Source organism: Phoxinus phoxinus (genome assembly GCF_949152265.1).
Source record: "Phoxinus phoxinus genome assembly, chromosome: 1".
NCBI lineage: Eukaryota > Metazoa > Chordata > Actinopteri > Cypriniformes > Leuciscidae > Phoxinus > Phoxinus phoxinus.
In genome coordinates this window covers 9,385,516-9,400,436 of record NC_136876.1, presented here as the reverse complement: position 1 = coordinate 9,400,436, position 14,921 = coordinate 9,385,516, and the positions used below count along the sequence as shown (strand labels likewise).

The following is a 14,921-nucleotide window of genomic DNA, read 5'->3' as shown; positions in this document are numbered from 1 at the left end:
ATAAATGCTGTAAATCCCCATCAGTCTACAAGTGAAGACGAGCAGCAAAGCATCAGGAAGAGCTGAAATCTGCAGAGACTGAGTTTATTAAAGAGGACAGTGAGAACACGAGTGATCCAGAACCCTGCAGAATGAAACACACTGAAGATCCTGAAGAACAAAGAGGTTGGTGTTTATTCTTCATTCATTCATGATGCTGGAGAACATTCATGTTAGAAACATTCAAGCACTTCTTCACATTTAGACAAACAGTTAAACTATGGGAAATGGTACAACATGTTCTTGTTTGTTTGGTCAGTAAAGGGAGGTTTGAGAAACTGTTATATTGATTGTCAACATCAGGTCCAACTAAATATTTTAGATTTATTTTACATTTATAACTGGCTCACATTGTTTTTGCAACCATGTAACCAAACATTTTGACATTTCTCAATTTTTGATTAGATTTCTATTCACAAGCTTGTGATTCTATATGGATTGTTTTGGATATACTGTATATATCAGATAAAGTACATGGCAAATGTTCTCAAGGAAAGAAAATCTCTCAAATAATGCTGTAAACTATACATGGGAATCAGTTTGTACTACATTACTATAATATTGAAGGTTAAAATTTACTGATTTGTGTACAAATCAGTAAATTTGTATACAAAAAATTACATTCAAGGATGTTTTTTTATAATAATAAAGTTATACTAACTTTACAATTACATAATCATATTTCTACCTTTAAAAATACACATTTAAATGGTGACTGTCATAAAAAAAATTACTGATTTATTCAAACATGCATTAAATATCGAACATTACAAATTGAACTGCATATGTAGGCTGTGTGGTGCATATATTTATCAAAACGCTCCTCTCCAGAATTCATTTTTCTAGCTGACTAACGAGTTATGGTCACTGGATATGGTTTTGTTTGTTGTATGATTTATTTATAATTTTAGAGAAGGACGCACTGGGCCGTGGAAGATAAAGGGCCCTATCTTGCACCCAGCGCAATTGACTTTGAACACCGACGCATGTATCATTCCTATTTTGCACCCGCGCACAGCGGACTTTTCCCTCCACAGACGCACGTCGGTAAATTAGGAAATGAACTTGCGCTCGCGGGGGCGGTTCAGCGCAAAGAGGAGGCGTGTTCCGGCGCAAAACTTCCATGGTGCTATTTTCCAGTTTTAGAAAGCAATTGCGCCATTGACCAGGAAAAAAACAGTCTAAAGACAGTGGCGCGTTGCGTGTTAGTGATATGGTATTTTAAGGGCGCGTGCTTGGCCATAATGTTAACGCGCATCCACTTTGATTCTCTAATATAAACAGATGCAGCAGTTTTCATTTTTGCAAATCATACATTATTACAAGGAAAAATATTAACACACGAGGGAAATCATTGTTGTATCCGTGAAGATGAGAAAAAGATCTATCTAGATAAAAAAAAAAAAAATCTAGATTAGGCTACACATTTACTACCCAAATTATACGCCTGTTTAACCGAAGCTAATTTGGGTGGGTTTCTCCCATCATCCCCAATGTCACTTCTCTGTGTTTTACGGTCCTGACGAGAACGTCGGTTTCCTCGGCTGTGAACTGCTCCTGTCGTGCGCCGGCAAATCCGCCGTTATAATAGCAATCCGCCATGGAACAAGCGCGCCGGCTCTTAAAGGGAATGTGAGAGGACGCTCTGATTGGTTTATTTCACGTTACGCCCAAACCACACCTATGAATAATGAAGCTACTTCAGACCAACCCCTTTTACATTTGAGTCGGGCGCAAGAGTCATTTATCCCGCTGGGAAAATAGCAACAGCGCCGGGATCCGCCCACAAAGTTACTTGCGCTTTGCACTTTGACACTTGCGTTTCAGATCGTTAAAATAGGGCCCTATGTCTTTTTTTTTTTTTTTTTTTTTTTTTGTAAGTTTGATGAAATGCAAGGCGTCTTCAATCCACCTAGAGTGTGATGGGGGATGGAATATGTTTTTTCTGAGGTAGATGTGATGTTACATGACATTGTTTACAAGTCTTCTTTCCGTGGTTGAAACACTAAGCGATTACATGAGACATGTTACATGTTTAGATGAGTTTTACTGTATCTTTTAACATACCGTCAGACGTCCATTCATGTTTATTTTGAGCTGTAACTGATATTAAAGAGGAGATGATCAGTTCACGTGTGTTTCTGTCACGCCACATTAAACAGCGCCAAAACGGTTTCTATTTGTTTTATTTTGTAATAAAATGGACGTAATTTCAAACTGTAGACTTTGTTTCATATCAAAAGTAACAAAAGCACAAAGATGATTGCGATTTATTGGATAGACTAATCGATTCTTGGGATTTAAGAATCGATATCGGTTCGTAAAAATGATAATCGATTAAAATCGAGAAATCCATATTTTTTTACCCAGCCCTAATAAACAGTAAACTGTATTAAGTAAATAAACTTTCCAGATTGGCTGCATAAAGATTATTGCGATTTATTGGATGGGATGTGCGCTACAATGTTCCAGTCATTCATCAACTAAAAACAGGATAGACTTATCGATTCTTGGGATTCTTGCCATAATCAATATTTTTTTACCCAGCCCTAATAAACTGTATTAAGTAAATAAGCTTTCCAGAATCCCAGAATGGCTGACAGTGATGTAAACATAATTATAATTATTATAATGTAAGTTATAATAGTTATCATAGTTATTCAAATGTAAGACGACATAAAAAAAGACGTGTTCCTCAGCTAAATTCAATCATCATTCACATTTTCGTTTGAAAACTAAAAAGATCAGTGAGTACTTTAGTTAAATTTATTGAGTTTTCTCAAGTGTGCTGAGATCAGTGAGCTTGTGCTGGCAGCTGCACTGACTGACCGTTATTGTTTTTCATGAGACTTTTGTGAATACCTGATACTTCACTTTGACAGTTTATTTTTAAACCTAGTGATTTTATAATATTTATTGGTATATAATTATAGTTTTTGTTCATCACGTTAAAAATAACATTTGAAGTGCTGAGAATTTTTTGCGTGTTACAGTTTGTCCAATTACAGGCTCGTTCTTATTCCAACGTTCACATTAGCTTCAAGTCTTTATTGCAATCAATAAAACTGCTTTATTGGCAAATTAGGCAAGTGTGATAATGGCATTAAAATATAAATAAAACATTAAAAAGGCAACCATAATTGATGGTTTTGTGTGGATGCATAATTCCTAAATTTCCTGAATTCCTAATGGACTATAAGTCATATTAAATTGAATCGATTGAGACAACTATTCATCAGCATGCACCGATTAATCTGTTGTAGAAAAAAAAAGGTGCAACCAAATAATGTGCTGGTGCGACCAACTTAGAAAGCTGGTAGCACCAGTGCAACCAGTGGAAAAGTTAGTCTGACTCTGAAGCCCTGAAGAGTCTCCCCTCAGATTTCAAACACATTCCAGTGAGGAGGAGTGCGCCTCCCCATCACTAGACACCAAACTTGTGTTAGATTTCTTTATATGTGGTCAAGCGGTTATTTGGGGGTTCGCCGATGTATTCGATTTCTCTAATACATCAAATAAGTAAGCTTGACCAGGGTTTTTCTTGGGTCAAAAATGGTCTTCGGTGGTAGTTGACACAGACACCGTAATCCTTTCTTGCCCTCTTTAACCCTTGTGCATTGTTCAAATTCCCATCCTTTCGTTATGTTCGTGGCTGAAAACAGCCACTACTTTAAACTGCTGTAAAAATTGATCAGATAAATATTTTTTTACAATTTTTTTTGCATAAATCTAGTAATCAACCTCAGCCCTGTTCAAAACTACTAAATGTTTTAAAAAAATTCAAGATTTTAACTCTTTAATTGCCAAATTCATAAATTATGTCACTGATTTGGGGGGGAAAAAAACTCAAAATTACATATTTTCAATATAAAATGTGATTGTGGACTGGATTTTTTTTTACCTTTTATCACAGTCTTGGACATGTCAAAGATTAGAAACAACATTGGTTTTGATGCATTGTTAGTTTTTGTGCAGCATCAGATTTTAACTTTTTCTCCCACATTTACTGTTCGTGGCTGTTTTTGCCCCATTGACTTCCATTATAACCACATTTTTTTATTGCAAAGCCATGACACCATATAATCATGCATTTTTGATTGATGGTGGTTTTCCCTGTTGGGAAGAGGTAAAATTTGTAATTTTTACTGTTGATAACCAGGTGGCACCATTAACCCTTTAGATAGGCCTGTGCAAAAAAAAGCTTAGTTTCTGTCTTTTTACATGGAGTTATATGGAGTATAATAGCATAATAAAGTGTGTGTGTGTGTGTGTGTGTGTGTGTGTGTGAGAGAACTCACCTTGATGCGTCTGAGAAAATCAAAATATGCACCTCAGCTCTCAGAACTACATGGTAACAAAGTAAGTGTATTTATGCATCTGCTGCCTTTTGATGGTGAGAAATGCAGACTAAACCAAAACAAAGCAAGTGGACATTTATCACATGCTTGCAAGCCTGCTGGTCATTTGATGGTGAGAAGAGCAGCAAGCAACATGAGAAAGGGCTTGACTTGTAGTGAAGTTCTAGAGATGATTCTGCAGCCTGACCCCTCCAGCGAGCGGCAGGATGTATTGTCTTCTCCCTCTGACACCACAGACTCAGGAGAGGCAGACCATGATTTGGATGTGGCACCCTCATCATCCTCTCTAGCTTCCACTGAAGGCGAGGGGGATTCGGAGGATCCTGGGTCTGGGTGGATTGGGAGAAACGGCGAAGTTTGGTTTTCCACCAACGCGGAGACAACTCCCTTTCTTCAGCCTGCCAGAGGCGTGACTTCATGGCCGACGCTCTATGCCATCGCAAGGGTCCAGAACATCGATTCTGTGTTCAATCTGTTTTTTACGGGTGCCGCACAATGAGAAACTGGACCGGGGTGGACTCCACAGATCTCCGTGCCTACATGGGGCTACTGATTTTGGCCGGCGTCTACAGGTCCAGAGGGGAGTCCACGCGTTGCCTGTGGGATGATCGCAGTGGTCGTGCGATTTTTAGAGCCACCATGTCCCTCTCAAGATTCAAGAAATCAGCAGAGCTCTGCGTTTTGGAGGTTGGTCATGCTGACAATGAGGTCAATAATCTCGTCGGCCCTGGAGTCGACTCTGGCAGGCTGAAGAAAGGGAGTTGTCTCCGCGTTGGTGGAAAACCACACTTCGCCGTTTCTCCCAATCCACCCAGATCCAGGATCCTCCAAATCCTCCTCGCCTTCAGTGGAAGCTAGAGAGGATGATGAGGGTGCCACATCCAAATCAGGATCTGCCTCTCCTGAGTCTGTGGTGCCAGAGGGAGAAGACAATACATCCTGCCGCTCGCTGGAGGGGTCAGGCTGCAGAATCATCTCTAGAACTTCACTGCAAGTCAAGCCCTTTCTCATGTTGCTTGCTGCTCTTCTCACCATCAAATGACCAGCAGGCTTGCATGCATGTGATAAAGATCCACTTGCTTTGTTTTTGTTTAGTCTGCATTTCTCACCATCAAAAGGCAGCAGATGATTTGTTTTTGTTTACTCCATGTAACTACTGAGGTGCATATTTTGATTTTCTCAGACACAACAAAGTTCTCTCTCACACTCTCACATACACACACACACACACACTTTATTATGCTATTATACTCCATATAACTCCATGTAAAAAGACAGAAACTAAGCTTTTTTTTGCACAGGCCTATCTAAAGGGTTAATGGTGCCACCTGGTTATCAACAGTAAAAATTACAAATTTTACCTCTGCCCAACAGGGAAAACCACCAACAATCAAAAATGCATGATTATATGGTGTCATGGCTTTGCAATAAAAAAATGTGGTTATAATGGAAGTCAATGGGGCAAAAACAGCCACGAACAGTAAATGAGGGAGAAAAAGTTAAAATCTGATGCTGCACAAAAACTAACAATGCATCAAAACCAATGTTGTTTCTAATCTTTGACATGTCCAAGACTGTGATAAAAGGTAAAAAAAATCCAGTCCACAATCACATTTTATATTGAAAATATGTAATTTTGTGTTTTTTCCCCCCCCAAATCAGTGACATAATTTATGAATTTGGCAATTAAAGAGTTAAAATCCTGAATTTTTTTTAAAACATTTAGTAGTTTTGAACAGGACTGAGGTTGATTAATAGATTTATGCAAAAAAATAGAAAAAAATATTTATCTGATCAATTTTTACAGCAGTTTAAAGTAGTGGCTGTTTTAAGCCACGAACATAACGAAAGGGTAGTGAATTTGCCCAGAGTGTACTGTTAAGTTTTTGAAAAATTTCAAAGCATTTTCCTAAAATATGTGCCAAAATAAGATTTGTCACCAAAAATCATTCCATTTGCTGAAACACAGAAAAAGTTATGGCCAAATTAAGACTCAAAAATACCCCATAGTGGCTGAAAACAGCCCCAACAGCACATAAGGGTTAAAAAAAAAAACTGTGATTTTTACCTCTGGATTTCATAGCTTTGTAATATAAAATCCATCTTTACTAGTTATGATAATTATTTTGGTATATAATCATATCAATATTAAAAAGTAGAGAAAATTTTGCTAAGCATGTAGGCTACTCTTACTAAAAAAAGCAGGTATGCGTTCTTATTTTAAGAGGTGTTCTGAGTAAATTATTTGTTTGAAACACTTTACAATATGGTTTGATTTGTTAACATTAATGCAGTGGTTCTCAACCGGTGGGGCGCGGACACACTCCGGGGCGAGTAGGCTACAGGAAAATTCCCCCATGTTGAAATGCAAGTGGTTGGACTATTACAACACAAACAAATCATCCTCCTGGTGACTTTTTTTGTCAATAGCAACAAATCTAGCGACTTTTACTAGTTAAACATGCGCCCTGTCACAAGCGTAGCAGTTCATCTAGCCTACATTACTCACCAATCAAATAAGACTTTGGCGGGACAAAAATTTGCTTTGGCGGCCGCCAAAAAAATTTAAATGCAGGAAAAACCCTGTTGACCAGAGTTCTCGTGGGGAGAAGAGTTTATTGAAGATAGTAGTGTAGCGCAGTTCTTCAGCAGCGGTGTTAGCATGTCGGCCTTCAAAGAATCTGACTAAAGTTAATTAGAAACAAACAATCCTTCAATAGGTCGGTTTCACGTGACGTCACGCTGCTGCATCGCGAGAGCGCGAAATTCAGATGGAGGGCAGGAAGTGAAATAGCCGGATCTGCTGACTGAAAAAATGCCAATGTTTTGTGTTGTTTACGGCTGCTCCAATCGGTCGAATCGAGAAAAGGGAAAGAGTTTTTACAGAGTACCGAAGATTGTCACTCATAAAGGTGATAAATGTAAAAAACTAACAGAACAACGCCGTAAAAAATGGATTTTTAATGTACGTCTGCGGTCGGGAGGAGCAGAGTCTGTTAATGCCCGTGTCTGCAGCGACCACTTCGTCGGAGGTATGTTAGCTAGCCAACGTGTTTTTTGTGTCTGTGTTTATATAGCATTAGGTTGTCGTTAAATGCTCATTTACTTAGTAATGCTTATTAAGTTACCAGTAGTCTAATATGGACTTCATTGGGGCTTTTTAGGCTACCCTAGCGCTTTGGGTGACGTTGAGTCGGTAGATTGGGCTCCGACGGTCAACCTAGGTTACCAAAAAACTAAGCCCAAATCAGAGGCGTCCCTTAAACGAGAGCAGAGGATGAAGCTCAAGGAAGACCAACAAAGACGGTCGGAATGTGCAGAGGCTATGTTGGATCTCCAACAGACAGATAAGAGCCCGGATCTGACGCAGAAAGTTCCGAACCGAAGCAGCCTGCTGACAACAACCCACAATCAGAGGGGATCGGGGGGAATCCTACAGAAGCTCTGGGCTGGACGGGACCAGCGGCAAAGGAAGCTCTGGGCTGGACGGGACCAGTGGCGAAGGAAGCTCTGGGCTGGACGGGACCAGCGGCGAAGGAAGCTCTGGGCTGGACGGGACCAGCGGCGAAGGAAGCTTTGGGCTGGACGGGCCCAGCGGCGAAGGAAGCTCTGGGCTGGACGGGCCCAGCAGCGAAGGAAGCTCTGGGCTGGACGGGCCCAGCAGCGAAGGAAGCTCTGGGCTGGACGGGCCCAGTGGCGAAGGAAGCTCTGGGCTGGACGGGCCCAGCGGCGAAGGAAGCTCTGGGCTGGACGGGACCAGCGGCGAAGGAAGCTCTGGGCTGGCGCGGGATCAGCGGGCTCTGGCTGGGCAGACGACCGGCTCTGGCTCTGGCTGGGCAGACGACCGGCTCTGGCTCGGCTGGGCAGACGACCGGCTCTGGCTCGGCTGGGCAGACGACCGGCTCTGGCTCTGGCTCGGCTGGGCAGACGACCGGCTCTGGCTCTGGCTCGGCTGGGCAGACGACCGGCTCTGGCTCTGGCTCGGCTGGGCAGACGACCGGCTCTGGCTCTGGCTCGGCTGGGCAGACGACCGGCTCTGGCTCGGCTGGGCAGACGACCGGCTCTGGCTCTGGCTCGGCTTGGCAGACGACCGGCTCTGGCTCGGCTGGGCAGACGACCGGCTCTGGCTCTGGCTCGGCTGGGCAGACGACCGGCTCTGGCTCTGGCTCTGGCTCGGCTGGGCAGACGACCGGCTCTGGCTCTGGCTCTGGCTCGGCTGGGCAGACGACCGGCTCTGGCTCTGGCTCTGGCTCGGCTGGGCAGACGACCGGCTCTGGCTCTGGCTCGGCTGGGCAGACGACCGGCTCTGGCTGGGCAGACGACCGGCTCTGGCTCGGCTGGGCAGACGACCGGCTCTGGCTCTGGCTCGGCTGGGCAGACGACCGGCTCTGGCTCTGGCTCTGGCTCGGCTGGGCAGACGACCGGCTCTGGCTCTGGCTCTGGCTCGGCTGGGCAGACTACCGGCTCTGGCTCTGGCTCGGCTGGGCAGACGACCGGCTCTGGCTCTGGCTCGGCTGGGCAGACGACCGGCTCTGGCTCTGGCTCGGCTGGGCAGACGACCGGCTCTGGCTCTGGCTCGGCTGGGCAGACGACCGGCTCTGGCTCTGGCTCTGGCTCGGCTGGGCAGACGACCGGCTCTGGCTCTGGCTCGGCTGGGCAGACGACCGGCTCTGGCTCTGGAGGTGTTACCCATATTTCATCTAAAAATATAAAATTGTATTTATGTGCATTTTTCATAACAATGAACACAATTTTTAACAACTTTTTTCATTCACTTTTTTAAAACCTTTTTTTTTTTACATATACAGTACAAAACATTGTTCATTTCAAAATAGATTATTTTGTATGTAGCCTATTAAATCTCCTGCTGTTTATGATGTAAGCTGTTATGATAAACAACAGTTAAGATGAAAAAGAAAAACGGCTCTTAAATTGAAAACGTTATGGCACTGTATGTTTAATGTGTTTATTACATTAGATAATTCTGTCATTGATCAAATATTTGAATAGTTCTTCAGAAACATGGGATTTGTACCTATACTGTTTTAAAAGTAATAACTGGAAGATAGGGCTGGACGATATGGCCAAAATTTATATCACGATATATTTCTTAATTTCGGTCGATACGATATAATTCCGATATCGATATGAACAATATAAAAGCCTCAGGAAAAACTGGCAAGAACGCCCACAACTAATGTCTGTACCTTCAAACTTCTGAAAAATGTATTTCCCAAGTCTCTGAAACCTCCTCCTATAAAACTATATAATATTTTAGAAATAAAAATGGTACGAATAAATTATTGTTAATATTTTATTTGTATTTAGCCTTCATACAAGTAATGTGAAATCATTGTCAAATAAACATAAGTTAACTCAACTTATTGATATACTTTAACTTTAAGCTATAGGCTAACATAGGTTGATTATATTATTCTTATAGATTGAAAAAAGTGCTTCAGCCAGGATAAAGAATATGAAAATTGCTCAGTTGGTGCAGAAAACAAACCAAAAAAAGTGAGCAACAACAAAAGCGTATGTTGCTGAGGGACATTTTGAGTGTTGATGACACGCTGAAAATCAGAATAGATTTTTTGACATGCGCACACTGCACAAATATAGTTTCCAGCTGTTCGCACATAATAACTCCATTCGCCGAATCCGCCATTTTTGTCTGGCAAAGCAGTCAGGAGTTAATTTAGTAGATTAACGTTGGAGGATTTGAACTTGAAAAGCGGAGTGTACTGACGTATTTCCGCGGTTAAAACAAGATTCCTTCTTATATTCATTCATGTTTATTTGCTTATAAATTAACTAGAAGGAAGAGATGAGGCTCGACAGCGATCTGTCAGACACATTAAAGAGCCACAAAACGGTATTTATTGTTTCAATTTCTTGACAAAATTGCCAAATTTGAAAGTTGAGGCTTTGTTTCATATCAAAAGTAACCTGGTCTGTCCTGTCTGTCGGCACGTTGTCAGCGTCCTCTCTGCCCCGCAATGTATTTTTCACTGCGTGAGAACATGGTGTGGTGTGAGAGCGGCGTAATGTTGGACATAGCGACAGTAACTAAAGGGGCGGGTAGAGATGCTCCGATCAGCATTTTTGGGGCCGATTACCGATCACCAAAATCATGATCTGCCGATTGCCGATCACTGCCAATCACAGAATGGCAGAGGAATGGGAATCTTTTATCTATAATGAGTTTGCACCATTTGTAGAAATGAAACTACCGGTAACTATGAGGTGGCAATAACAATTTTTTTCTGGAACAACCAATTATGCAAAACACCCCAAAACCAGTAGTCTTTCATGAATTTTTGTCTTTTGAAAGTCAAATTTAAGATATTTTAAGATCATAAAGATTGAAATTTAAGACCTACATTAACTACATTGCCTGCATTAACCAGCAAATAACAAATAAAATTTGCATCAATATGCACTTTTTGTTTACATAAGCATTAAAATAATAACATAAATGATGGCTAGATTTTAAAAGAGTGTCTTGCAACATGTTATCTACTAACATGTGCAAGTGCAAATAAAGTTTTGACAAAAAAGGTTTTATAAAAAGATAAACCTCATATTTCAGCCTTTAGTTTAAATAGATTTTTTTATAAAAAGAATGAGTCAAAAAAAGATAAATTACTGGCATTTACAATGCACATTATCTTATATTTTATTATTAATAGTAAAATTCGGTCCGATTTTCCCGTGGCGTCTGTCGTTGCTATGCAACCATGCACTGCGCTCTCCACAACGACAAATAAGTTTTAGTAGCTTTTGCTGAATTCTGAAGTTGATATTTTATATCTCGCTGCGCGTGGAAAAACGTCCTCATCGCTTCTATAATGAGTGCGCACGGTCACAGAACAGCAGACCAGAGCTTGTCAGTGGCAACATGACTTCTCCTTCTCCCGTCTGGAAGTTTTTTAAAGTGATGATATTTCACACGCACGTGGTCTCTTGCTCTCTCTCCCTCTCTGCCGTGCATGCGCTACGCGGTTTGGAGTACAGTTTCTGTCTCGCGGGCGCGCTCGCTCTAGATTCCGGAGATTTGAACTAATTCGCGGGCATCAGTGAGCCGCTATCAATATCCGGGAGGCTATTTTTTTGGTGCCCCCTCAGCTCTGCGCACAGTGCGTGATGATGCGCGTGGTGGGAGCGGCGGCACTGTCTAGAAGAGAGCAGGGGTCTCCAACACGCCGCTCGCGAGCTGCCAGTAGCTCGTGGCCTGACTGGAGGGAGCTCGCCAAGGGGCCGTTCACATATCGCGTCGTTTACGCGCTCAAGTTCGTTATTTCAAATGTAGGCGTGTGGCGAGCGCGCTCATTATAGAATGAGCATGCAGGTGGAAAAAAGTCGCGCGAGTAATTTACGTCACGTGATCGGCTTTTCTGATCGGCACTTTTGGCGTTCGCCGATCAAGCTATTTTTAGCCAATATCGGCCGATCAATCGGAGCATCACTAGGGGCGGGTCTTTGCGAACTGTCAATTTACAGACAGTGAACCGTTGTGCCGTGCTGCTTACATTATCACGCAGTAAAAATGAAAACGTAAACCTAGCCCATGCCTGTAATGTATATCGAAATATCAGAAATGTGTTTAAAAATCATATCACCGTTATTGAAAAAAATGATATCCCGATATCTATTGATATTGAATTATTGTCCAGCCCTACTGGAATATCTATGTTCCTCATTCATGGAGATTTTCAGGGACATGCATAATTAATTTATAAAAACTTTGTCCTTTCACTTTATAGTCATATTTCTCTCTTTGAATTTTGATGTACTGAAAATGCAATTAAACTTTTTTTCTTTCATTTCAGAGCTGATGGAAGTGAAGGAGGAGAGTGAAGAACTGAGAGAAGTGAAGGAGGAGAGTGAAGAACTGAGAGAAGTGAAGGAGGATAGTGAAGAACTGAGAGAAATGGAGGAGAGTGAAGAACTGAGAGAAGTGGAGGAGAGTGAAGAACTGAGAGAAGTGAAGGAGGAGAGTGAAGAACTGAGAGAAGTGAAGGAGGAGAGTGAAGAACTGAATGAAGTGATGGAGGAGAGTGAAGAACTGAGTGAAGTGAAGGAGGAGAGTGAAGAACTAAGAGAAGTGAAGGAGGAAAGTGAAGAACTGAGTGAAGTGGAGGAGGAGAGTGAAGAACTAAGAGAAGTGAAGGAAGAGAGTGAAGAACTGAGTGAAGTGGAGGAGGAGAGTGAAGAACTGAGTGAAGTGGAGGACGAGAGTGAAGAACTGAGTGAAGTGAAGGAGGAGAGTGAAGAACTGAGTGAAGTGGAGGAGAAACATGTCAAACCTGGAGAAAAACCTTTGAGTCGCTCAAAGACTAAAAATAATTTTTTAAAGAAAAGAAGAGCCAAGAAATCTTTCACCTGCACTCAGTGTGGAAAGAGTTTCACAGCCAAACATAGTCTTGAGATTCACATGAGGATCCACACCGGAGAGAAGCCATTCTCATGTAATCAATGTGGAAAGAGTTTCTCAAAAAAACTATATCTTAAACGTCACATGAGAGTTCACACTGGAGAGAAGTCGTTCTCATGTGATCAGTGTGGAAAGAGTTTCACATGCAAACAAAATCTTGAGCGTCACATGAGAGTTCACACTGGAGAGAAACCGTTCTCATGTGATCAGTGTGGAAAGAGTTTCACAGCCAAACATAGTCTTGAGATTCACATGAGGATCCACACCGGAAAGAAGCTGTTCTCATGTAATCAATGTGGAAAGAGTTACACATGCAAACAAAATTGGGAGATTCACATGAGATTTCACACTGGAGAGAAGCCGTTCTCATGTGATCAGTGTGGAAAGAGTTTCACAGCCAAACATAGTCTTGAGATTCACATGAGGATCCACACCGGAGAGAAGCCGTTCTCATGTAATCAATGTGGAAAAAGTTTCTCAAAAAAACAATATCTTAAAAGTCACATGAGAGTTCACACTGGAGAGAAGCCGTTCCCATGTGATCAGTGTGGAAAGAGTTTCACAAGCAAACAAAATCGGGAGATTCACATGAGAGTTCACACTGGAGAGAAGTCGTTCTCATGTGATCAGTGTGGAAAGAGTTTCACATGCAAACAAAATTGGGAGATTCACATGAGATTTCACACTGGAGAGAAGCCGTTCTCATGTGATCAGTGTGGAAAGAGTTTCACAGCCAAACATAGTCTTGAGATTCACATGAGGATCCACACCGGAGAGAAGCCGTTCTCATGTAATCAATGTGGAAAGAGTTTCTCAAAAAAACAATATCTTAAAAGTCACATGAGAGTTCACACTGGAGAGAAGCCGTTCCCATGTGATCAGTGTGGAAAGAGTTTCACAAGCAAACAAAATCGGGAGATTCACATGAGAGTTCACACTGGAGAGAAGTTGTTCTCATGTAATCAATGTGGAAAGAGTTTCACATGCAAACAAAATCTTGAGATTCACATGAGGATCCACACCGGAGAGAAGCCGTTCTCATGTAATCAATGTGGAAAGAGCTTCAGAAGCAAACAAAATCTGGAGATTCACATGGGAGTTCACACTGGAGAGAAGTCGTTCTCATGTGATTAGTGTGGAAAGAGTTTCACAAGCAAACAAAATCGGGAGATTCACTTGAGAGTTCACACTGGAGAAAAAAAAATTTATGAGGGACGTTTGTTAGAATCAAGTCGATTAAAGTAGATTTATCTGGATTTTTTAGATTAGGCCTTGTAGGTACATTTACCAACTGGCTAAGACTGATAGAATCACAGAAAAATTTAAATTCATCAGAAACAACATTTAGCCAGTCCCAATTCAAGTCCCCGGCCAGTAAAAGTTCCCTATAGTTTAATCTGGACAAAAGAAGCTTTAAAGATGATAAAGCCTCCCTGGAGGCCGATGGAGGTCTATAACACCCTACAACAGTTATTGAAAGGGACTTAAATATTTCAACATTTAAGGCCAAAAACTCCATTTGCTTACAGAGAGACTCAGACAGAACAACTGATGCACCAAATCTTGACTTAACATAGATAGCTACGCCACCACCTTTCTTTGGCCTGTCACTGCGAAAAATATTATACCCAAGCACATTTATATCTTCATTAGTAATTGATTTTGTCAACCATGTTTCCGAAATTACCGCTATGTCTGCATCTGTAGATTCAATCCAAATTCTAACCATGTCCATTTTGGGTAGTAAACTGTGAACATTAAGATGAACAAATTTACGTCCAGGCATTGATTTAAATTCAGCAGGGGTCAAGACATATTGCAAACAGGGGCCAGGATTGGGCTGGACATTTCCAGATAGAAGTAGGAGTAGTGTAATAATCAATCTGCATTTCACAGTATATTTTGAAGCCGGCCTATCATATGCTGAAACCAGGCAATGCCTGTCATTAATTGAGAAAGACAATTTATACAAAGCAAAAAAATTCTGCAGTTTAGGCAAATCCCAATACAGATCCATCCAGAAGTCCAGTTTCCAACAAAAGTGTAATGGTTCCTGGTGCATGTCAATACTGTTTTTTGTGCCACTA

The 14,921-nt window shown here is 41.6% G+C and overlaps 1 protein-coding gene across 1 annotated transcript; it reads left to right on the top strand.

Annotated features, from left to right (window-relative positions):
• Positions 1–5: 5 nt before the first annotated feature.
• LOC307000355 (uncharacterized protein) lies at positions 6–14,099 on the top strand. The gene is made up of 2 exons (XM_079615902.1): positions 6–165; positions 12,230–14,099. The coding sequence occupies exons 1-2, from the start codon at positions 132–134 to the stop codon at positions 13,966–13,968; spliced, it is 1,773 nt and encodes a 590-aa protein (XP_079472028.1). The 5' UTR covers positions 6–131; the 3' UTR covers positions 13,969–14,099.
• Positions 14,100–14,921: the final 822 nt, after the last annotated feature.

What these genes read in the sequence shown, in the direction of transcription:
- LOC307000355 (XM_079615902.1), top strand. Translation starts at nt 132, where the DNA reads ATGAAACACACTGAAGATCCTGAAGAACAAAGAG. An exon ending in AGATCCTGAAGAACAAAGAG is followed by an intron (nt 166 to 12,229) that starts GTTGGTGTTTAT and finishes CTTTCATTTCAG; the next exon opens with AGCTGATGGAAGTGAAGGAG.